Source organism: Anabrus simplex, chromosome 1, assembly GCF_040414725.1.
Source record: "Anabrus simplex isolate iqAnaSimp1 chromosome 1, ASM4041472v1, whole genome shotgun sequence".
NCBI classification, from domain to species: domain Eukaryota; kingdom Metazoa; phylum Arthropoda; class Insecta; order Orthoptera; family Tettigoniidae; genus Anabrus; species Anabrus simplex.
In genome coordinates this window covers 1080562567-1080587119 of record NC_090265.1, presented here as the reverse complement: position 1 = coordinate 1080587119, position 24553 = coordinate 1080562567, and the positions used below count along the sequence as shown (strand labels likewise).

The following is a 24553-nucleotide window of genomic DNA, read 5'->3' as shown; positions in this document are numbered from 1 at the left end:
TATTTCAATAATACACTGAAGAAAATGGAAATTGCAACACCTAGAAGGAGTGGTGCTACATTACTGCAATTGAACATGCAGGACGAGTGTTTGGTTGTGATTCGATGATTACACTTTCAGGTCCCTCTGACCGCAAGTTTGGACAACAATCAATACAAGATGTGCCCACCACGAGCTGCAATACATTGATGAATTTGTCGAGGCATGGAGTCAATAAGGCCCTAGATCGCTTCCTGAGGAATTGTGGCCCATGCTTGCTGCACTGCATGGGTCAGTTGTTCCAGAGTTGTGGGTGGCTGAGGACGGTTGGCCAGTTGTCGACCCATCGTGTCCCACACATGCTCAATAGGACTGAGGTCTGGGGATCTGGCGGGCTATTCTAAGGTTGTGATGTCGTGGAGAGCTTCTCTGGAGATGCATGCAGTGTGAACCCGGGCATTGTCCTGCTGAAACATCCCATTAGCAATGTTCGCCATCATAGGGACAACCACTGGATTGAGTACCCTATCAACGTACTGTCGAGCAGTCATAGTGCCCTCAACAAGCACTAATTGTGATTTCACATTAAAGCCAATAGCTCCCCAGACCATAATGCCTGGTGTTGGCCCTGTGTGCCTCTCGACAATAGATCTGGGCGGTCCCTCTTCCCGGTACGTTGGCGCAAATGATTCTGGCGATTACTGGGGGCAAGACAGAAGCGCGATTCATCATTAAAGACGACCCTATGCCATTCGTCGACCCACTTCGATCTTTCTCGACACCAGGCCAGCCTTACACATTGCTGTTGTGGGGTCAATGGAACACCTTCTGCAGAAACACGGGCTCGTAAGCCAGCTGCACGCAGGCGATTACCAACTGTTTGTTGTGTAACGTGGGGTGCCACAGCTGCTTGAATTTGCGCTGCTGTTGCATGGGGTTCCATCCGGGCGGTGATCCTCTCTCACAGTTGTCTGTCGCGCTGGACCTGTGCCAGGTCTACAAGTGTGGGTACCTTCATTTGACCACTGCTACCATACATGTTGTACCGTAGATGCCTGTCGGCCAAACGTGCAGCGACAGTTGTTGATAGTGTGCTCTTCTCTGTCATCAAGGCAATTTTGACGGGGAACACTTCACTGCACAGACTGCAAGTCAACTACGCTACACCAGAGTCCGTATACTGGAGTTAATTCCTCCACGACCAATCATGTGGGGAGACCTGTAGCAACAATCCAATGGGTCTGAAACTTCGATCGTTTACATACCTACATGGCATTGTTCCATATCTTGAAAATCAACACAAACGACCAGTGCCTTCATGGTGTTGCAATTTCCATTTTCTTAAGTGTAAAATGAAAGAACTGAGTCACCCATCCCGCGAGCTCTCCATAGATGAGAGTATGGTGTTGTGGAGATGTCAGTTGTGATGGAAACAATATATTCAAGGCAAACGCCATAAATGTAGTATGAAGTTGTATGTTTCGGCTCGGCTGAATGGCCTTATCTGTGCAATTCATATATACGGTGGCAGTAAAGTTCCTGAGGTTAGTAGTCAGGAGCATGCTGCGAAAGTGGTGAACAAGTTGCTGGCAGGGCTGGAAGGAAAAGGCCATTCTCTCTTCATGAATAAATGTTACAACTCTGTTAGCCTTACAGAAGAGCTTCTCCAAAAGCAGGCCTACTGTACTGGAACTCTGCAAGCAAAGAGGAAGAGAAACCCACCAGAAGTTGTAGCCAAATGGTTGAAGAAGGGTGAAGTGATCAACCGTTACACACAGGAAGGGATATGTGTTAGTAAGTGGAAAGACAAAATAGATGTTCTTGTGATCTCCAGTGAATATGAAGGTGATTTGGTTGAGACAACAAATAAGTGTGGACAGAAGAAAATTAAGCCCAAAATGGTTGTGGAGTATAACAAACATATGAAGGGTGTTGATAGGCAGGATCAGATGTTGGCCTATTATCCACAGACCCATAAATCAATTCATTGGTACAAGAAACTGGGGGATACATATATTTCATATGATGTTGAATAATGTGCATTTCCTGTACAACATGTACTGCAGAGAAAAGAAATTTGATCCCCATGACTTTCACTTGGAGATAGTTTCGAACTTGCTACCAGAATCAGTAGAAAGTGAACAGTGTCATGCAATTCACTTGCCAGAGTACTTGCCTAAAGCACTGAACAACAAGACGTAGAGAAAATGATGCAGACTTTGCAGCAAAAAGTACAAAATCAGGAAGGACTCCATTTTTGGATGTTCAGCTTGCCTGGGCTTTCCGGGTTTTTGCCTAACGCCTTGTTTTAGGCAATATCAGGGTTATAAGTACTGATCATGGGATAAGTTTGACTTCTAGATGGTCATTCTCTTCATTTATAGTTTTACATTATTGCCATTTTTGTAGTTCCCACTGTTCACTAAAGAAAGACTGATTGTTGTTACATTGATTTATCACTTGTGTTACCTACAGGGTTTCATTCTTGTTGTTATACTGATCACTTCTATTAGCCAAAGTGTTTCATTTTTGTTTTTCAAATTCTGTAATAGAGAAATAGAACTCATCCTACCAACGTACAAAACGTCGATAATTACAACTTTTAAAGAGTCCCACACAAATATTTTGCTCAGGTTAGCAGGTATGTCATGCTCTGCTAATACGCAGTGAACGTGTTAAGGAAGGGTGAAAAGGACTGAAAAGGGTGTTGAGTTATTTTTATTAGGATAGTGATGTCTCAAAAACTGAAGATGTTACAGAGCTGAAAACTGGTATTTGGAGTCTCATTTAAAAATTAAAAATATGTATTTCTTTGTTTTCAGAAAATCCACTTAAGGGAATTAGTTTAATTCTCTGTATGTGTACAGTGAAACCTCGGAATGCGAGTAACTTGGTCTACGAGTGTTTTGCAAGACGAGCAAACATTTTAAATAAATTGTAACTTGACAAGCGAGTGAAGTTTTGCAATACGAGCGTCATGTGTGCCTAAGATTTCCCCTCCCCTGTTCGTTTGTTGAATGGATGAACGAGGTCTTTGATCCTGTAGTGAAGAAATACCTCTCAGAAAATAATCTGCTGCACAAAGTCTTGCTGGTTATGGACAATGCTCCTGCTCATCCTTCAGGCCTTGAGGCCTTAAGGACGATTTACTGAAGGAATTCGAGTTCGTTAAGGTTAAGTACCTTCCTCCCAACACCACTCCACTACTCCATCCTATGGATCAGCAAGTCATTTCTAACTGCAAGAAGCTATACACCAAAGCACTATTTCAGCGATACTTTGAAGTGACCGAAGGAACAAGCCTCACTTTTCGAGAGTTTGGGAGAAATCATTTCCCCATCGTGAACTGCCTGAAGATCACTGATAAAGTCTGGAATGGAGTCATCAAGAGAACTCTCACTTCCGCTTGTGGAAAGCTGTAGCCTGACTGTGTTCTTGAAAAGTGACTTTGAGGGGATTGTTGGTGACAATGAGCCGCCGATTGTCAATGAAATTGTGTCCTTAGGGAAGACTATGGGACTGGAGGTGAATGACGTGGACATTCAAGAGTTGGTGGAAGATCATAGCCAGTAACTGACCACCAACGAACTGATGGACCTGCATCGCGAACAACAGGAAGAGGTTATGGAGATGTTGTCTGGGGAAGAGGAGGAGGAAAAGTCAATGGAATCTCTCACTTCAACTGAGATTCGGGAGCAGTGCAAAATGTGGGAAACTGTGCAAAATTTTGTAGAAAAACACCACCCGAATAAGGCTTTAGCAGTGCGAGCGATGAATCAGTTTAATGACGATACAATGTCACATTTTTGTGAAATCCTGAAAAAGAGTCAAAAGCAACAGTCATTGGACAGGTTCCTTTTTAAAGTTGCACGAAAAGAAAACAATTCCAGTGAGCCAACAGATAGCAGTGATTCTGTTAGTGAAATTTGTGCTACACAGTAACTCTTCTCTTCTCATGTCATCTCTCATCTCCCTCACACCAACAATGATTCTATTGTAAGGAAAAGTGCACTTTAATTTGTTTTATGTTTCAGAAATGGTATCCGAATAAATATTTTTGTGTCGTGGACGAATCATCTGTGTTTCAATTGTTTCTTATGGGAGAACTTGCTTTGATATACGAGCGCTTTGGATTATGAGCATGTTGCCGGAACAAATTATACTCGCAATCCAAGGTTTCACTGTATACTTATATCCCAAAAACTAAAGGTGTTGCAAACTTAAAAATAGGTATTTGGAATCACCTTCAAAAATAAAGATACACATATTTTGTTTGTTTTCAGAAAATGACTTATGAGGGTGGGAGTTGAAAGAAATGAAAATTATTTGAATTATTTGTATGAGGATACTTATACTTAGACACTTAGAATGGAGTCCAAGAGAACATCAGAGGCCTAGAGGAAGACCACTAGACAGATGGGACAAAGAAATCAAGAGAATAGCTGGTGCTACCTGGCAAAGAACTGCTCAAGACCATTCCACCTGGAGAGTTCTGCTACAGACTTACCTGAGTTCACCAGTTCAAGAGGGCACATTATGTAATGATAGAATTGGCTGATGATAATGACTTATATCTAAAAAAAACCTAAAGATGTTACAGACATGAAAATTAGTATTTAGAATCTTCTTTAAAAATGAAGAAACACATATTTATTTGTTTTTGGAAAATTGACTTGGAGGGGGGGGGGGGGTGAAAAATGAGGATATTTATATCTCAGAAACTGATGATGTTACAGACGTGGAAGTCGGTATTTTGAATCTCCTTTAAAAATAAAGAAACACATATTTATTGTTTCCGGAAAGTGCATTTAAGGAGGGAGAGGGGTGGAAAGAAGTGAAGAAGAAGTTGAATTCTTTGTATGAGGATACTTATATCCCCAAAACTAAAGATGTTGCAGACGTAAAAATCGGCTTTTGGAATCTTCTTTGCCGATATGATCCTACTCCATTTCTCATCTCTCAGTTGTTACCATTCCAGTAGCGTGTATACTTCTTCCATGGCCGACCGGATCCTTCTCTGCGTACCTTATACTGGCCTTTACAAATGCTTGTGAAGCCCAGCATAAAGATGTAATTGTTACGTTTCACTATAATGCTGTTGAAGTATTGGCTACCCAAGTCACTGACAGGAAGCTGTATACTGCAAATTACCACATTTCCAGTTTCATTTATATTGTTCTGCTGTCGTAAGTATTGATAATGTGTTCAACACATTCAGAAGAGGGACATCTCTTAGAATTCTGAATAAGAAACTATTGAGAGTTGATAGTTATGAGCTAATTAGTTTTTGTGTGTGTGTGGAGTGGTGATTAGATTTTGTAAACTGTGTTTACAAATTTTGGAATATGTGATATTGTTGTGCGCCTTTTTGTACTTCGAATAGAAATTTCATGCAGACAAGAACAAATGTAATGAGTGGCTCAAAGTGATTTCTCGCTGTAGCTTCACCCTAAACAATCCTAATGTATGCACTAAATTTTTTTTAAAATTGTGTAGTGTAGTGATTTGTTCTTCTTTAACTGTGTTTGGAAATATTCGAACATGTATTACTGTGTGCTTTTTTGTACTTTGAACAGGAAAAAGAGCAAAGGGACACTATTATTTCACAAATTCCCTGCAGATCACGACAAAACTAAGGTGTAGCTCAAAGCGAATTCTTGTGATAACTTTGTCCCTAACACTAATTCTGCTTCTTCTGTTGTCTGTAGCCTTCATTTCAAAAACATGACTATTCATTTGTAGGCAAAAGTAGAAGAGTACTAAAGAAAGGCTCTGTGACATCAGTGTTCCCTAACTATCCTAGTAATAAGGTGACTAGTACCAAAAGTCCTAGATGAAAACTGACTAGAACCGCACCACCCTTAAACAAGAAACGCAAAAGATTTGAAGCTGCTTATCATTTTAAAAATCCTGATGAAAGCTGTTCAACAGCCTCATGAAGGTACAAATGTCAGTTTCACTGTAGAACAACTAGCATAAAGTGAAGAAATGCCTGAAGCAGAAATGACATTACCAGCAGAGGGAAGGCGGAAACACCTAAGTTTGTATTATAGCTCCCTACAACCACCCTTGAATTAGAGCTTTCATCTTAGTTTTTCATTTCTATTTTCAGGTATTTATTACTCCAAAATTTTCTTTCATTGAATAATCCCTTAGGCGGAGTCATATTTGTCACATGACAGCAACACAACACATTTTTATCCAAGATAAACTGAACATTACCATTTAAACACTGACAAGTAGGAACTATTACTGTTATGACAGTAAGGCTAATGTATGAAGCTAAGCGTTACCTGTGCAATGAACACTTTACCTAGTGAATGAAAACCTACAACCTTTAAAGATAAAAATTTCATTGTTCCGTATAGGTTGAACCTCCAGTTATTTAAAAACCTACAACCTGTTTTTCAGCCAATGACCAGGTCAGGGATGTAATGAATGAAGCAGATACAGGCTATTAGTACGATGGGGTCGCCACTCCCAAAGTGATTTATTAATGACTGATAGATGCTATGAAATGAGAATGGGGAGTGTTGCTGGAATGAAACACGACAGTGAAAACCGGAGTACCCGGAGAAAAACCTGTCCCGCCTCCGCTTTGTCCAGCGCAAATCTCATATGGAGTGACGGGGATTTGAACCACGGTATCCAGCGGTGAGACGCGCTGCCGTCTGAGCCATGGAGTCTCACTTTACCTAGTATTTACTCGAAATACCTTTCTCTCACTGAATTTTTATTTTAGATTCTAGTGCAAGGTATGAATGAAATGTAATCTGAAACTATATATTGAAATTAAAATTTAAACATCTTTGAGTCAAAATATTTATCTTATCCATAAACCAAAGAACTTTTAAAACTCTAATTGCACAATAATCTCAAGACCTATCCTCCACCACAATAACACGCAATTCCCTACGCATGGCAGATGACGCCCACCCTCATCGGAGGGTCTGCCTTACAAGGGCTGCACTCGGCTAGAAATAGCCACACAAAATTAAAACATCTCAAGATTAACATCAGAAGACAAAAATATTGTAGTAAGTTCTGTTATGTCTCTAAATGCTATGGATAATAAAAGTGATTACTATTATTCCTCACAGTTAAGGAACATCCGTTGGACTACTCCATATCTCTGCAGTTTTATTTCATGATGTTATTTTGATAAATATCAAAGAAAGTAGCCTTTAGGATTAATCATTTCAACAGTATTAATCTTTGTAACATTCTCCATACCTCTAAATTATGATAAATTGGAAATCAAAGTCAATACCTTTTCCATAGAGGAGTATGCATTTCTACTGCAAAATCTTAGGCTGCCAGTGCCACATGTCGAGCAATGAAACTACTCCAATTACACTACGTTGACTCGATTGTCAAGGCCGGAAAAAAGCTAGCTAGAGCAACGCATCAAGTCGGTCGTGGTTCTTCCTCAATTCCTTCTTCCCTTCACCTTTCCATTTAGTTTCACTCAGTCCCAGGATAAGTATTTTCCTTCTATCCGTGATGTCCACTTCACATTTCCCAGTCAAACTCAGTACACTAATTGTTCCTATTCGAGTACACTGTCTTCTCCTAGAATGTTGCACACTCGCAAGGCCTGGCCTATCATCATAATAATAATATTATGATTTTCTTTACATCCCACTACCTACTTTTATGATTTTGGGGGATGCCGAGGTGCTGGAAATTTTTCCCACAGGAGTTCTTTTATGTGCCAGTAAATCTATCGACACGAGGTTGATGCATTTGACCACCTTCAAATACCACCGGACTGAGCCAGAATCAAACCTGCCAAGTTGGGGTCAGAAAGCCAGCACCTCAACTATCTCCATCACCCAGCCCGTCGGCCTATCATCAGGCTGTAAGCCATCATACCTGGCGTGGATCTGCAGGTGCTGTTGTCTGCTCTGAATTTTTTGTTTGCATCTGAGGCTCCTATAAGTTTTGAAAGTGATTGCAATTCCTTTCCAACTGATTTGCTAGGCCTAACGTGAGAGAAGATTTTCTGTCAGAGTTATCTCTTTTAGCCTTTAGTAGTCACCTGCCACATCTTCCTGTTTATGTGCCATTTCCCACGCAAAGGCTTCAACAAACTCCCTAGGGATGAATTCCTCTGCCCATAGCCATTGGTTCTCCCTTAGTCTCTCAGGTTTGGTAACTGCCGCCCAACCCTCAGCCAGACAGTTGCAGATAGTACAGTCTACTATTGCATATGGTAGCAGGACATACCTAAATTTTTTTTTCATTTGCTTTACATCGCACCGACACAGATAGGTCTTATGGCGACGATGGGATAGGAAAGGCCTAGGAAGTGGAAGGAAGCGGCCGTAGCCTTAATTAAGGTACAGCCCCAGCATTTGCCTGGTGTGAAAATGGGAAACCACTGAAAACCATCTTCAGGGCTGCCAACAGTGGGGCTCGAACCTACTCTCTCCCGATTACTGGAAACTGGCCGCACTTAAGCGACTGCAGCTATTGTGCTCGGTCATGGTGTATTCTGTATGTCAAAACTGTAATATTGTGCTTTAAATACATGCGGTACATAACTTTTGGAACTGTAGGTATTGCACATGGAGAGTTTAGGTGATGCAATTCCTCTTGTTTCAGCAAGTTAGGAATGACCATACATGGTCATGCAACTGGATTGGCCAAAATAATGACCTTTCCAATTGGCAAAAAATGGGAATCTAGAGAATTCGGTGTCCTATTGGTTTATTGTGATCTGGCCATTTCCGGCCTTCTGCCGGCTTTGCGATTGCGATGCGAGTTCTTGGCATCATTTCTACCCGACCGCCCTAGCGAACGTTCGCGCTTGGGGCCTAGTTCCCCTTGGGAAGCTCTTCCCTTTTCTTGCAAAGTGCTATTTCTGTTTTTCAATTAGGTTGATTTTATTTAATTCCTTCTAGTGTTTTGGTATTTTCTCATTTAATGTGATCTTCTATGTTTGAAATTCAATGTGTCGGAGTTTGCCCTAGATTCCAGTCGTCACTAATTTCAATTTGGTGTTAAACCTTGAGTTTTACAAATTTACTTAACTATCCCAATTAAGTTTTCGTTTTGGTTTAGCGGATCTGTATCTTTTGTTAAAGTCTTTTTAAACATCCTAGGTTTGTGAGTTAAGTATCAGCTGCTCTGTCATTTAACTTTGTTTCTTGTAATTTTTCATTTGTTATTTAAAATATATTTGAGTTTTGAGGTGGATGATCGCGAACCTTTTCTTCCCCATAATGGCATACCTTCCCATGGACCTCAACAGGGTTCCTGCACGTAAGCGTTCCCTTGCATATGGCTCAATTTAGTCTACCGTTGTATTTCCAAGATTAGATGTGTAACCACTGCTACTTTGGATATTTTACTGTTTTCCCTATTCATATTATTAAGTGTCAATATTATTTTATTATTTTCTGAGTTTATTATTATTATTATTATTATTATTATTATTATTATTATTATTATTATTATTATTATTATTATTATTATTATTATTATTATTATTTGTAGACACGCTTCTCAACAACGTCTACATTATTATTTCCAAAAGCGGCCATGTATTAGTTCCGAGGCCTGCCATATGGAGGGCACCATTATTATCAGTGATGCCAGTCAATGGCAAGTAGCTAGATGTTCTTACTGGATATTATTGTTGACTACATGATGTACAATAAATGTTCGATCATTTAAATGGATGTATAGCAACACTTTAAAATTTCTCAATGGTAAAATAACGTTTATTACAAAGATAGAGTAGTATTCTTATGACCTTTGAACTCCTGCATAATGATTTTACATAAACCAATGTTAGTGACACTGATGACATCAGCTGGTTGGCTGTTGTTTGTTTGCTCAAGTGTTGTGTTAGTAGACTGTTCTGTTTTGATACATTTACTTAGAGTTTGTTCTACAATATGGATATTTCTCCTTCGCTGTGTGAGCCAGAGAGAAACAAAGAGGACTAGAAAGCCTAAAGGATGAAAAAGAAACAGAGATAAATTGGAAAGGTGTGTATTATTGAGTAATATGTGCTTTGTAATATTGAAGGTTAAGTTTCTGGTGTTGCATAAAATTGACAATGGAATCTAGGAAACATTTGTTATTATTATACTTATTATGTCTTACGAAAGGTTGTTTTTGTTTATTTGCATGTCAGATATGATGATTGGGGACCTCCTAAAAAACCAAGATGCCAACACAAAAAATCCGCATTCCAGTGTACATCTCTAAATAAGATGGACATCATACATTTTTAAGCAATGTTTCTATGGCCATCGAGATAAACTGAACCAAGATGTTTTTTTATTAAAACACACTAATGCAAGGTATCCAGAAAGGTGAAGCACAGAAGGTACAAGAGAATGAAAACAGATAACAATTAAATATTACATCTCAAAGAAAAGTTCTGACACTAAGCTTCCAGTTTGCTTTGAAACATTCTTGAATGTGCTAGGACTTACCAAATATAGAGTACAGGGTGCTGTTTCATGATTCTGCAAAACAGGAAAAGTGCCCTCTGAGACACGTGGGAGAGACCATCACTCACACTCCTTTAGTCATAGACTGGCAGCAGTGAAAATATTAGTTGAAAAATATTGAGTCACATTACTGCAGAAGTAAAACTAAGGAACGTATATACCACAGTAGTGACCTCAGTATTGAATAATCCAGATTTACATGTAAAAGATGATGATGATGATGATGATGCTGCTTCTTGTTGTTTTAAGGGGCCTAACCAAGGTAACTGGAATAAAAGGTAGGCTACTCCGGTGGTTGAAGCTTCCATTGGCCGGAGCGCTATGACATCACGGGATATGAACGATAGCGAGTAAGGTACACAGTCGCAGTACAGTAAGCCTGTGATTTCTCGTGCCTGTGAAACATCTTCTCAATCTTTCATCAAATAATAGTCTGGTTTAGTCCGATTTGATACGTAACGGCACTTCCAACAGATTTAAAAACATGAAAATGCGTTAAATTTTGTCACGTGCTGAGCAGGTAGAACATCAACTATCAAATACATGACATATAATACGATAAAAAATAAAATATTGCCATGCAACTCAAAATAATTAATTTATTTCCTGATGAAGTAAATGTTTATATCAAATGGCATAGGAAAATATACATCATATGGACATCTTTATGGAATTATATTAAATTATTAAAACGTACATATCAGGAGACTTAATTACTTGATGAACCAGCCCAAAGCTTAGCCTTCTTATTGGCATATTTTCTCAGTGCTAGCTCCTTACTCTTTGCATTAAAATGCCATATCCTAATAAATGTCCTGGTCCTTACGTAGAGACAAATTATTTTGTCATGGAATATTAGAAATGTTGACTAAATAATAGAAATAAGAGTTTTCATTACGTTTTTGCATCTGGATACAGTCTTACCGTGAAACACACCATATGAAATTTCGAACTGGGCTATATTATTTAACTACTCATGACTGGGATGTGTGAGGCCCCCTTTTGAAATAACCGAGATCCAGAAACAGGTCTCTTTTCGCACAACATTTTTGTCTCTTTCTTCGTATTTACTATATATCGGATCACGGATACTGTATTATTTCACGAGCTTCGAAATATATTCAGAAATATAAGTTATTAGCACATAATAATGTTAATGTTATTGGATTTTACGTCCCACTAACTATGTATTTGAGCACCTTCACCACCGGACTGAGACAGGATCGAACCTGCTAAGTTGGGCTAAGAAGGCCAGCGCTCTACCATTTGAGTTGCTACTCAACCCGGCTATTAGCATATAACAATAATTATAGAAAACATGATTTTTATTCAGTCTTTATATCTGACACCTTTTTACCGTACGAGCTGTAATAATGGAGATATTTAAGAGTTTATAACAAAACGTTTCAACAACCAAGCATTGCTGACGAGGAAGCATTGTTATGCCATCACAGTAGCAAACTAATTGGCTATGATGGTTGTCGTTATTGTCTTTATAATATGCAAAATAATAATAATGTTATTTGTGTTATGTCTCACTAACAACATTTACGGTTTTTTGAGAGTCGAGGTGCCGTAATTTTGTAGCACGGGAATGCTTTTATGTGCCTGACTGCATTTTAATCAGTACAGTGGTTCTACTTCAGATACTGACAACACGAACACTGTTCATGTAGTGAACCACTATAAAAGTATTATGTATCCGTGATCCGATATACAGTAAATACGTAGAAAGAGATAAAAATGTCGGGCAGGCGGTCGGTCACTTGCTTCCTTGGCTTACACTGCGTGAACCATCAACGATAGACCCCAAGTGTAAGCATACGAAATGTAGAGCATAGAAACCTCTACAAAAAAGTCCACGATGGCACATAACCTATTTCCAACCGGCTGCCCTCTAGAAGCAATTTTATGCAACAGTCCGCGGTAAAAAATATAACTCCTTAAAATTAAATTATTTTGATATTATCCTCGGGTTCCTCATCAAAATAAATTGTTTGACCTCCTCCAGTATTTTATAAGGATTAGAATAACCTGGTCAGGACATTATTTACATGAATGGTTCAGAAGTTATGACCATTTTAGACTGTAGTGGTAATACGTGTCAGCAGGAAGGGCGAGCGCTGTCTCATATCACATGACGTCACGCAGAAGGCGGCCAGGGAGAGAAAAAGTGAGCGCGATGCGGGAAGAGATCCCCCTGGGGCCTAACATTGAAGGTCATTGGCCCACATGTGAAAGAAAGCTACTTCCAAGGCATATTCAACAAATGTTTTAATATTGGATTTGGTACACCTTGCACAGAAGTATGCTCTACTTGCATAGAATTAACAGAAAAAATGAAGCAGGAAGCAGATGCAAACAAGAAGAATGAACTAATAACACAAAAGAGAATACACAGTTTAAAAGCAAAAGCTTTTTATGCTCCACTGAGAGAGGAAATTGATCGATTACTGACAATGTTGTTCGATTGCCAGTAAAATAACCTTTTGCCGAGAGTACCAGATCAAGTGGCCTATTATAGTCGTCAGTTACATCAATATAATTTCACTGCTGTGAAAGGACATTCAAAAGCTCCACTCAATAGAGAAAACTTATTAATTTACCACTGGAATGAATCAGAATTTTCAAAGGGTTCCAGTACAATTTCATCTGCTGTGTAGCATACTCTTTGTAATACAGACTACAACAATATCACAACTTTGTGATTAGCTTCTGACGGGTGCGGTGGCCTGAACAAGAACACTACTACAATGACTATGCCTTCATTCTGGCTTCTAAAGTCTGCTCCAGCGAACATTCAGAAGATTGAGGTAATTTTTCCCATTCCTCATTCATTCCTTCACCCTGGATAGAGTGTTTGCTAGGATCGAGAAAGTCATTCACTCCCATGAAGTAATTGCAGAACCTCAGAAATATCTTGAAATCTTCTCTGAACATGGGACTACTATTCATTTGGGGGCACAGTGTACAGTTTATGACTGGAAATCAGTGGCTGAAAATGTTATAAAACCTGCAGGACAATGACATTTTAAGTTCACTCCTTCAAAGCAGTTTTCACTTCAATGATATAAAAATGGTGTCATAGTTTCGGGGGAACTGCATTACAGGTCAGATTTTGGAGTCCTCAGAAGTGTCACTTAGAGAGGAAAGAGTTTGCAAAATGTGTCACCAACTGTTATTGTCGCTGGTGGTGTTACTGTTAATCCACTCAAACTTAGAGATGTTGAGAAGCTGTTAGAGAAACATTTTGAGGCTGACTGGAAAAGCATCAAATCCCTTGCATTCTATGAAAATGTTCTGCAGCTGGGAGACAATGAAGATGCTGAAGGTAGTGCCAATGAAGAGTATTATGCAACTATGGTGGAAAATGCAGACAATGTGTAGGAATTTAATTTTTTTTCAAGCAACTGTAGTGACAATTGTATGTGTCTTATAACTGTCATAATATTGGCAAACCATATTTAAGTATTCTGAACACTTAAGCAATTATTTCTTATTCATTTGGGAGTAACAACCTGTAACCTTGCTTGTTATTAGTTCCAAAATTGGAAAACTTTCCCATGGTTAGTTCCAAAATTAGCCATGTGTCAATTAAAAATGCAAATAACCAAGGAAGGAATTATGTGTGATTATTAATCATAATGTCTATAAAAAGCATTAATTTTTGTACTATTTTTAATGGGTGAAATGTATTCTTGTCTAGTATAACACAATCGGAAATAGTTTTCTGGCTCTACTGAAAAATTTTACAACATGCAACTAGAGGTCTCATATATTAACCATAAATTTAACATAACATCATAATAAATATAAGGATACTTACTTATGGCTTCAAATCTGAGCACAAATCCATCAAAACGACCCCAGCTGTCTGTCACAAACACAAGTGAGAAAGCACCCATGGCTGAAAATTCTGGAGGAGCATTTATTCCACAGTATTCACCGATTTTATGGAATGAATGTGAATAATAATCTAAAATATATATTGTCACGTTATCATACCGGCAACCCTGGTAGGCTGAAACAGAAATAAATAATATGAACATAGATAGAGACTAGAAAATAGAGTTCATTCTTTATTTATTTGTACTAAACACATGAAAACACATACAACATTAACAAAATTTTAAATTGATAACTTTTCTTAGTGGTACAGTAGTAAACTTTACATTCCCCAGCAGTCATTTTATTTTACAAGTTGCTTTATAATGCACCAACACAGATAGGTTTTATGGCAACAGTGGGACAGGAAAGGGCTAGGAGTGGGAAGGAGGCGGCCACGGCCCCAGGATTTTCCTGGTGTGAAAACGGGAAACCATTAAAAAACCATCTTCAGGACTGCTGACAGTGTGGTTCGAATCCACTATCTCTCAAATACTGGATACCGGCCGCACTTAAGTGACTGCAGCTATTGAGCTCGGTCCCCAGCAGTCAAACAGAGTTTTCAGAATTGTAATGATCTTACCCTTGATTGCCCAACTTTCCAATAAGAACTTTGCAGATAAGGAAAACAAAGTTGTATATGAGTCCAGTACCAAAATTCAAATTTCCAACTGAAAGGAGTATTAAAAAAATATATACTTTTGAAAAACTTACTTCTATGATGTGCATTATGGAGCAACAGAGAGAAATAAAACTTGTTTTTGTTTCCTTCTTGTTTGGGTTTTAAAATATTTTTGAACATAAACACATATATACATACATACATACATACATACATACATACATACATACATACATACATACATACATACATACATGAGAACAAATCAAACTGTCAGCCACCCCCAATACCAATACAATTGTATTGATCTCCTCAACAGTTCTAAAAAATAAGTTTTAAGAGGGTTGCGGACTGAACACTGAAAGATCATGTATGTATATATGGTAAAACTTGTCTTAAACAAAACTGCAAGGGACTGGGAAAAATGTCCACTAAAAACATCCTCTGCTTAAAGAAGATGGACTAGAAAATTGTGTACATTCTTTATTTACGTATCAGATATTTGAAAATACATAAAACATTAACAAGATACTACATATAACTTTTCCTAGTGGCATGATGCTGTACTTTACATCCTCCAGGAGTAGACCAGAGTTTTCAGAATTACAATGGTCTTACCTTTGATTGCCTGACTTTCCACAAAAACATTTACCTCAGATATTAAACCAAACATATCCGAATCATTCTGCTGAGGCAAATTCCTTAAAATTTCATAAATCTTCAATCTGCACTGAATTGCTACTTCTTCGAACATAATGTCATCTTTCTCCTTCTCCTCTTCTTCTTCTTTCACTGGTAGTGATAATTTGTGAACCATAGGTAGTAATTCCAAAGATGATTCACAGGTTATTTGTAGAGAAGTGTACTGTATGAAAAATATATTGTCTATGCAGTCTAGTCAATAGAAGGAAATACCCGGCAGTTCTCAAAGTAAAGGAATTGGGAAAGAACGAATGTACTGTAGCATGTACAGAGTCTTCCCTTACATTATACAGTATACTGTCTAGAATGTACAGGATGGATAAAATATTGCTAAAAGATCCACTATGAGGATTGGAAATTTTCAGCACAATGACATATTTTGGTTTGTGTTTCTATGTTTGAGAGTGTCCACTTAATCCAGAGTGGTTTACACTACATTATATTCCCAAGTCAAGGTACGGGGATAATTTCTCATTAAAGGCAAGTTTCAATTTAATAGTTGGCGCATTACTGTCTAGATAAATTAGGTTTAGTTATGTCCAGCTGGTGTGAATTGTGACACAGCAAGACAAATTTAATATTGATACTGCTTGACGAATCAATTATCAGTTGTACTGTGTATGTTATATATATCGTATATGTGTGCTTAGTGATAATATTAATGAGTAGTAATCGATAATAGTGATTATTTTATTGTAACATTGCTGTAACTACTTTAATGTAAAATCAAGCTAGCTTGTAGTTTTGTACGACTGTTGATCTAGTGTGACCATAGCCATGGGACCTCCAGTTTTACATGGCATCAAAACGACATGGACATGACTTTCTATTCAAACTGCCACAACTCCCAGATGTACTCAAATCACTAAATAAGGGCTATCCAGATAATCTACTGGTAGTTTATGGCATAATTTTGTTCTTTTCAGGAATAATGTTCTTTTTGCATTAGCATCAAGTCTATCCCTCACATGCTTTAAAACTCGCTGAGCATGTACCCATTCTCTGAACTATTTTGGTAGCATATATCTGTTATACTGGTACTTCATGGTTTATGACAAAGTCAACACTTTGTAATTCCTATTCATAGCTCAGAGAGGTTCCTTATTCACTTCTGCAGGTTTTCCATTGTTTAGTTTCCAAAATATAGTATAGCAAACAAACGTTGAAAATACCAAATTTCTTTTCATCACAATTCAGTTACCATTTTCCTCTGAATAAAGAATTAACTTTAAAACCAGCACTATAACTAGCTTAAACTTTGCTCACTCTCATCACAAAGCAGCACAGATGATCACTGTTAACATTATCCTGTTAAAGTATGTTGCAGCAAGCATCAGTTGGAATGGCATGGCTGCATATGAGAAATGAGACGTATAGTGAAGTGGCAAATAAAAGGCCTATAAACTACAATAAGATGAACCTCAGTTATATGTTTTCGAAGAGTGATGGCTAAAATAATGTATAAATGAGAAAATGTAAAAGTGAATTTTTGTATGGAACTGAAACTGCGTTATTACATTATTGCTCAAACTACTGTACCAGGAAAAGTTGTGGGCAAAGGGCATGAGTAGGACCTCAGGGAGTGGAACTGGGTTTTGGAGCCGATACAGAGAAGGATAGTCTCGCAGAGCGAATAATAGATGGTAAATAATTTTTTTTCTTAAAACAATTTATTAATTTTTCACCCTGCGGTATGATTATTGACTCAAATTTTGCATAGAAATGAAATGTCGAAAATAATCTCCTTAAAAAAAAAATGGCATAAATATCATTGGTTTCAAAGTCTTTCATATGTGGGAATTTCCACCTAAAGTCTTTTTAAACCTATGCACACTTTTATAATTGTAAATGGATATGAGAAATTATCAAAGTTTTCAGTTCTCAGTTCGTCAATCTCGATATATATAGCACACTTGAAAGCCTACAGTCTTTCTACGAGAAATGAAACTGAAATTAAATTTATCACTTTTGAGAAATTATGAAAATTGTTCACACGCGACACTGAAGTTTCACTGTTCAAAATAAATGAAAAGTTTAGTCAGTTTGTTACTCACTTATGACAAGAACTGTTGCTACCAAATGTCGAAAGATGGACGTCTGGAATGTTCCATGTAGAATCAGGATTGGCGATGTTGACGTTCCCAATGAGGTGATGACAGCTGGAGCTGGATCACGTTGAGTTGTAGCTTGTTCGGGTGATTTTCGCACACAAAAATTTACTTAGTGTGAGTAGTTTATCACTGACACTGTTGAACACTATTTATGGCGTATGAAGAATCACAGTCCTTTCTGTACGAAATGCTATTTACAGTCGTTATTGAAACGTTCATAATCACACAGTTCACATTAAAAAAAAAGAAAGTAAGTCGATAAGCACAGTCTTTGAACACAGTCTGAAGTTGCTAGGGATTATTTTCTGCTAATCCTGTTACTATAATGTTATATTAACACAGAAAAGTTCTCACTTTTTCACTCAAATTACTACTGTGAGTCTTATGTTGATGTGACGTGAATATGAGTTCTGGTAATTCTAAGTATTAGGCTTAGTAGAAGTTCAATGTTACTTGAAGTTACCTAAGTCCACACGTAATGAAATAGTTAATATTTGTACTCCAATAAGTTCACTCGCGTTACAGTCTTAAATGTCTTTAGGATTATATTGTAATCGCGACGCGGTATACTAACTGCAGTGCGACGTCCTTTAATAATTCTATCGGTGATAGAATTTCGCGTTCCGGAGATACGACGGAAAGTACTTCTACCGTGACTGCGCGAACATACTGTACGCGGGCCGGTCTCTTCGCTATCTCACTCACACAGCTGTTTGCTTGTCCTTGTACTCGTTTGCGGGCTGTCTGGCCTTGACATATATAGATACCAGCGCAGGGAGGGGTGGCGGCTCTCTCGGCCATGTGACCGTGATTACGTAATTTCGTTGAGACTTTAAATTATTATTACTCAACAACCGTTTGATGAATTAATTTGAAATTTACAGGGATTAACTTTTATGATGTTTGCTATAATTCAGCATTTGTCCCGTTGAAATTGGTTAAGGCGTTAAAAAGCTGTTAAAAGAAAATTTCTTTCGAGAAATATCTCTAGGGGAGGTGAGCTTCAAGCGACAGGTGACGTCACTTGACTCCGCCTAGCGCACTCGTAGGGTCTGGCACATACTGGAACATTCTTTACATGGATGTTCGTACGTCGGTCGGATCTTTAATGCTGGAAATAACATTTCTTTCAATTAATCATGGACCAGGACCTAGGCCTTCCTGGTACATCTTCCCCTTGGTTGGACGAAAAGAAAATACGCAGGATTTTCTTTTCCAGGCTTTACTCTTCCTGTGGTACATATTGTTTTAAATTGGCTGAGTTATAAATACCCTCGAAAGTGCCGTCCAATTTTACAATTTCATAAGCCCCGTTTCTCAATACAGTGCGGATACGGTAAGGACCTACGAATAGTGGACAGAACTTAGCGTAAATCCTTCTCTCAGGGTTGGAGGTAGCTGGTCTCCGTATTAAAATAAGGTCTCCAGGATTCAATGGTCTTCTGAACTTCCTATTACGCTGGCGTCGTTCTCTGATGGCGGCTGCATGTCTTAACCTGATCAGCGCGTCGTTGATCTTGACTTGCTGCGGCACATTAGCATTTGGTAGGGCTGGTAATATTCTGTCCCAAGGTCGCTCTGGTTTTGACCCGTGATGTAGGCTGAGAGGAATGTCATTAGTAGATTCATGCACAATAGAGTTCATAATTTTTTGCATGACTGGCAAGACCTCGATCCACTTCCAGTGATGTTCACTACAATAAATTCGACAGAACTTAGCGAGTTCTCTCATTATTCTTTCAGCAGGGTTAGCTTCCGGATGCCTAATAGAATTCATGATATGTCGAATGTTGAGCTCTTCCAAAGCCTGTTGGAATTCTACGGAAGTGAATTGCGTTCCGTGATCCGTTAGTAGGTATTCAGGCTTTCCCATCTCAGGGATGATGTTTCTTTTCAGCCTCCTTAAGATGTTACCGGCTTAGCTTTCTGGATAGGCAATAACATAGTATATTTGGAAAAGACATCCACAACTACGATGACATGTCTGTTCCCCCTGGTCGCCTTTGGCAAAGGGCCGTACAGATCGATTGCCATTATTTCTCCGGGCTTTTCCGGGATCAGCGGTTTGGGAAATTCCTTGAGGAGATAATTATTCGGCTTGATCCGCTGGCATAAATCACAGGACCGTAAAATTCTCCTAATGTCTCGCCTAAGATATTCCCATGTAAACCTTTCCTTAATAAGGTTGAGAACTTTATCCGTACCAGCATGACCTGAGATTGAGTGACAATGCCATATGATAGCCTTCCTGATTTTAACAGGTGCATAAATCCTGCATTGCGTCTTGGCTAAGTCAATGTGTTTCATAAGAATTCCATCCCTTAAACAGAAATTTGAAGAAAGTCGTTGGAGACGTGGGAATTCATCGTCATCGGCAGGAATCGAACCTGATAAAAATCGAATTAATTCCCTACAATTGGCGTCTCTTCGTTGCATCTGGGTAAGGTAACGAAGTTTGCGAAGACATTCTTCGTCATCATCAGTCATGATGTTAACCTCGTGAACTTCAATAACTTCAGCAGGGTTACGGCTGAGGGCATCTGCTAATGCATTCTTCCGACCAGGCCTATGTATTACAGTGAGGTCAAACTGTTGAATAAAAATGGCCCATCGGGAAACTCTCTCATTTGTCATGTCGGATGATAGTATGAATGTCAGAGCTTTATGGTCTGTGTAAATCGTAATGGGATAGCCGTAGATAATTTTCTTCCAATACTGGAGAGAAAAAACAACAGCCAAAGCTTCGAGTTCAGTTATGGTATAAGACTTTTCGTGAGGTCGTAGTTTTCTACTTAAAAACGAGATGAAAAGTCTGTAATCGGGATCTTCAGGTCTCGCTTGATACAGTACTGCGCCTATTCCTACAGAGCTGGCATCACACTCTATGAAGAATGGAAGAGAAAAATCCGGATAAACTAGTTTAATAGAGTTTTTCAACATGTCCTTGGTGGCAAGGAAATCTCGTTCACATTCTTCAGTCCACTTCCATCTATTATTCTTAAGTAGTAGTTGTTGAAGAGGAGCTACCGTCTCAGTGTAGTCTGGACAGTGTTGAGAAAAGAACTGACAAAGTCCTAGAAACTGTCTCACGTTTCTAATGCGCTGAGGTCTAGGAAAGTCAATGATACTCTTAATCTTGGCAGGGTTGGGTTGAATTCCATCACCACTAATTACATGTCCCAAGAATAATACTGATGTTTGGAAAAGTTGACTTTTCTGGGCATTTATCTTGAAATTCTTCTTCTCCAATTCCTGCAGGACCAGATTGACATCTCTCACGTGCTCTTCGAAAGTTTTCGAGGCAATCAAAATGTCATCAACATAAATCGTAGTTATGTCCTTTACATCATCTGATAAGTGTTTTTCCAAGGCTCTGTCAAAACAGCTCCCGAGTTCTTAATTCCAAAGGGCATTTTGTTAAAAACATAGGTCCTATTTTCAAATAAGAAGCCTGTGAATAGCCTACTTTCAGCATCCAATTTTATGTGATAGTATGAAGAAGTTCCATCAAGGCAACTAAAGAAATTCATGCCGTGGAATCTTCTGATGATATCCCTAAGTAATGGAGGACGGTCATATTCTAAGGTCAGTCGGTCATTTAGGACCCTTGCGTCGAGGCAAATTCTAATACTGCCGTTAGGCTTACGTACTATGGCCAATGGATTCAAATACTTAGTTACGCAAGGCGAAATTATCCCATCATCTGTCATTTTATGAATTAAGTTACGAACTTCTTCTCGATATTTCTCGGGTACGGGATATGGTTTCTTCTGATAAGGAGACAAGTCATTTACATCAAGATGATATTCGTAGTCAGCTATCTCTCCAGGCTTGTCATCGAATACACATGCAAATTTCTGTAGAACGTCATTTTTAGCCTCCTCCAATTTTAATTTAATTTCCGGGTCTTCAACCACACTGGCTATTGACATTATATAATCCGGACCTATAATGGAGTTCTCATTGAATAGGGACTCTGCGTCGTCCTCACTTTGGTCACCCTTTCTACTTTCTGCTACGGCTGGCGCAACCTCGCTTACAGCGGGCTTAATAATGTCACCACCGGCTTCTTCAAAACGGGCTCCCTTCTCTTGAACTTCCAGGTCACCTCGTCCTACCAGCTGTAGTTCTACGGAATTATTCTGTAATCTTACGAGGTTGGCATCATAGTCAATGGTTCCTTTGTATTTGATCATAAAATCTGATCCAAGTATTAAGTTGAAGTTAAGACGTGATACTACCAAGAATATGTGTTCGAACATCTGACTGTTAATTTCAAACTCTAAAAATGCCTGGGATTTGCATTTAACAATCTTATCAGGAACTATCCCTCTTACTTTAATCTGAGCTGCAGGTAATAACAAAACATTGTTCTGATCTTTCAGCGAGTCTACAAGCTTATCAGAAATTAAAGAAGCTTGCGCTCCAGAATCGATGAGCGTAATCACCTGTAGGTTGCCTGTGCGTACTGTTATGACAGGTAATGAACGTGTAATAATTGGCCTTAGTGTTTGTGCGTCTACGAATAGTAATTCGGAATCGTCAATATGCCAGTAATTGATAACAGCAGTACAATAATTTGACGTTTCGACCTCATCGTGTTCGGTAGTCAATCTCCCTATTGCGAGATTGGCGTTTTTTTTTTATAGCGCCTGTTGGGTCAGGATCAGGTGATCTTTGTTCTCTTGGTCCGAATTGACGTTGATATTCCAGGGATGTCGCTCCAGGTTCATCAGGATTACGGTTTCTCTCCCTGATGTATTCCCGTGTGTCCTTCCATCTACTTTCGAGTTCTCGCCGTCTGGCCTCACGATTTCCTTCAGGAGTGCTTTCGCGCTGTCTCCATGAATTCCTAGGTTGGTAAGGGTGTCTATCCTGATTCCTCTGACGTCTAAAATTCCGGAATCTGGTTGGGTTAGTAGGGCTTAATCTGCCTTCTTCACGTGTCCTGGGTTCCTCTCTCTCCGGAGGTTTTATTTCCGCAGAATTCGTATTTATTTCTCGACTCCTGTTAGTTTTCGGACTAGATTGGGTATTAGCCGTATCTAATCTACGCAAAGTAGCGTCAAAATGCTCCAATGTTTTAATGTTGGCAGCGACTAGTATCTCTTGAACATGAGGCGGATATTGAAATGTCAGGATCTGAATAAGTTCAATATCTGGCAAAGGTGGATCTAAAAACTGGAGTTTCTTTAATTGCATTAGACAGTAATCTGAATATCGGGAAGTATTGACTGAAGTATTGTATCTGCTAGAGTAGAGTTGCATCTTGACAAGGTGCTGTCTTTCTGAATCCCAAAAGCGTTTAAGAAGTGCCTGTTTAAAGTCATCATAGTTTTTAAAGTTGCTCTTAAAAGCTATGAACCATGATAAGGCTCGTCCTTCTAGAAGTTTGGATACTACTCGAAGTTTCCTATCGTCCTCTACCCTATTCTCTTCCAAGTAATCGTCGACATTTAACAAAAATTCTCGAGCAGTGTACTCATCACGTCCTGAAAATTTGACTGGTTTGTCATCTGGTACTTTAATAAGGGTAGTTGTATTGTGTATTTCCCTCGACGAACCAGGAATTGTGACGTCAGTTGTATGTTCTTTAAGTTTAATTTGATTCATTTCTTCGGACAAATTTTTAATTTTAGAATTAATTGAGGTGTCTAAACTTTTTATTTCATTTCTCAAGTCAGTTTTAATGACTTGTACGTCTTTACAGAAAGCAGCTATCTGGGTATGCGTGCTATCTAGCTGTCCTGTAATACGCTTGTCGAGTTCTCCTTGCGTGCTCTTAATTAATCCTATCTCGCTTCGTAATTTACCCACGTCGCTCTTTAATGCATCTCGCAAGGTTTCCTGCACCTGAGCTAACTTTGCTTGAGTTTGTGAGATGTTACCATGGGATTCTTGAAATTCAGTCCGTAAATCTTTAAGTTCAGTGGAAAATGCTTGAACGGAAGGAAGAACATTTCTAAGATCTTTGTCTAAAGACTTGACGACCTCTGTCTTTATTTCTTCCTTAATAGATTCTAAATTTTCAACAAACTGATCCCGCATGTTTTTCAATGTAGCTTCGACTTGTGCACTAGAATCAGTAAGTTTCTTTTCGAGGCGAGTTCCAGCTTCACGGAATCGTTGCTCGATAAGGGCACTAGATTCAGTGAGTCTTTTGTTAATGACTTTATCCGCTTCAGCAAACTTAGTATCCAAGGTCTTGTCAACCTTACTATTTGACTCAGTTAACTGCGCTTGAAGTTGAGTATTTTGTGCCTGCATTTGTTGTTGAAGTTGAGCCTGTAATTGGGAATTAGACTCTACCATTTGAGCCTGCAATTGGTTATTAGACTCTACCATTTGCGTATTAATTCGATCTATTTGTGTGTTCATTTGTGCTATCTGGTTATTAGACCTATCAATTTTAGCATTCTGATCATTAATGCTAAGCCTGAGAGCTTCGATTGCTGCAAGTATGTTATCCATGTTTCCGGAATATTCGAATAAGTCAAATACAACAAGTTCTTTGCAGTCAAATCCTGTGCTCAAAATATAATGACTTGAATCGAACCCTGAATGTTGCGATTATTGCAAGTGCATCATTTATTATTATAGTACGGCTTCAAAATTGAGTCCTTGAAGTTGCGACGTCATCTATTATTATAGTATGGCTCCAAAATCGTGCCCTTGAAGTTGCGGCGCCATCTATTATTATACTATCCTCTCTGTACCAGGAAAAGTTGTGGGCAAAGGGCATGAGTAGGACCTCAGGGAGTGGAACTGGGTTTTGGAGCCGATAC

General features: G+C 38.8%; 1 protein-coding gene across 1 annotated transcript in view; it reads right to left on the bottom strand.

Moving 5' to 3' along the window:
- The window catches only part of Cubn (Cubilin), an 882604-nt gene that overhangs the window by 185270 nt on the left and 672781 nt on the right, over positions 1 to 24553 (bottom strand). Inside the window, exon 55 of the mRNA XM_068225286.1 lies at positions 14275 to 14469. Coding sequence (XP_068081387.1) covers positions 14275 to 14469 — 195 coding nt within the window. The remainder of the gene's footprint in view (positions 1 to 14274; positions 14470 to 24553) is intronic.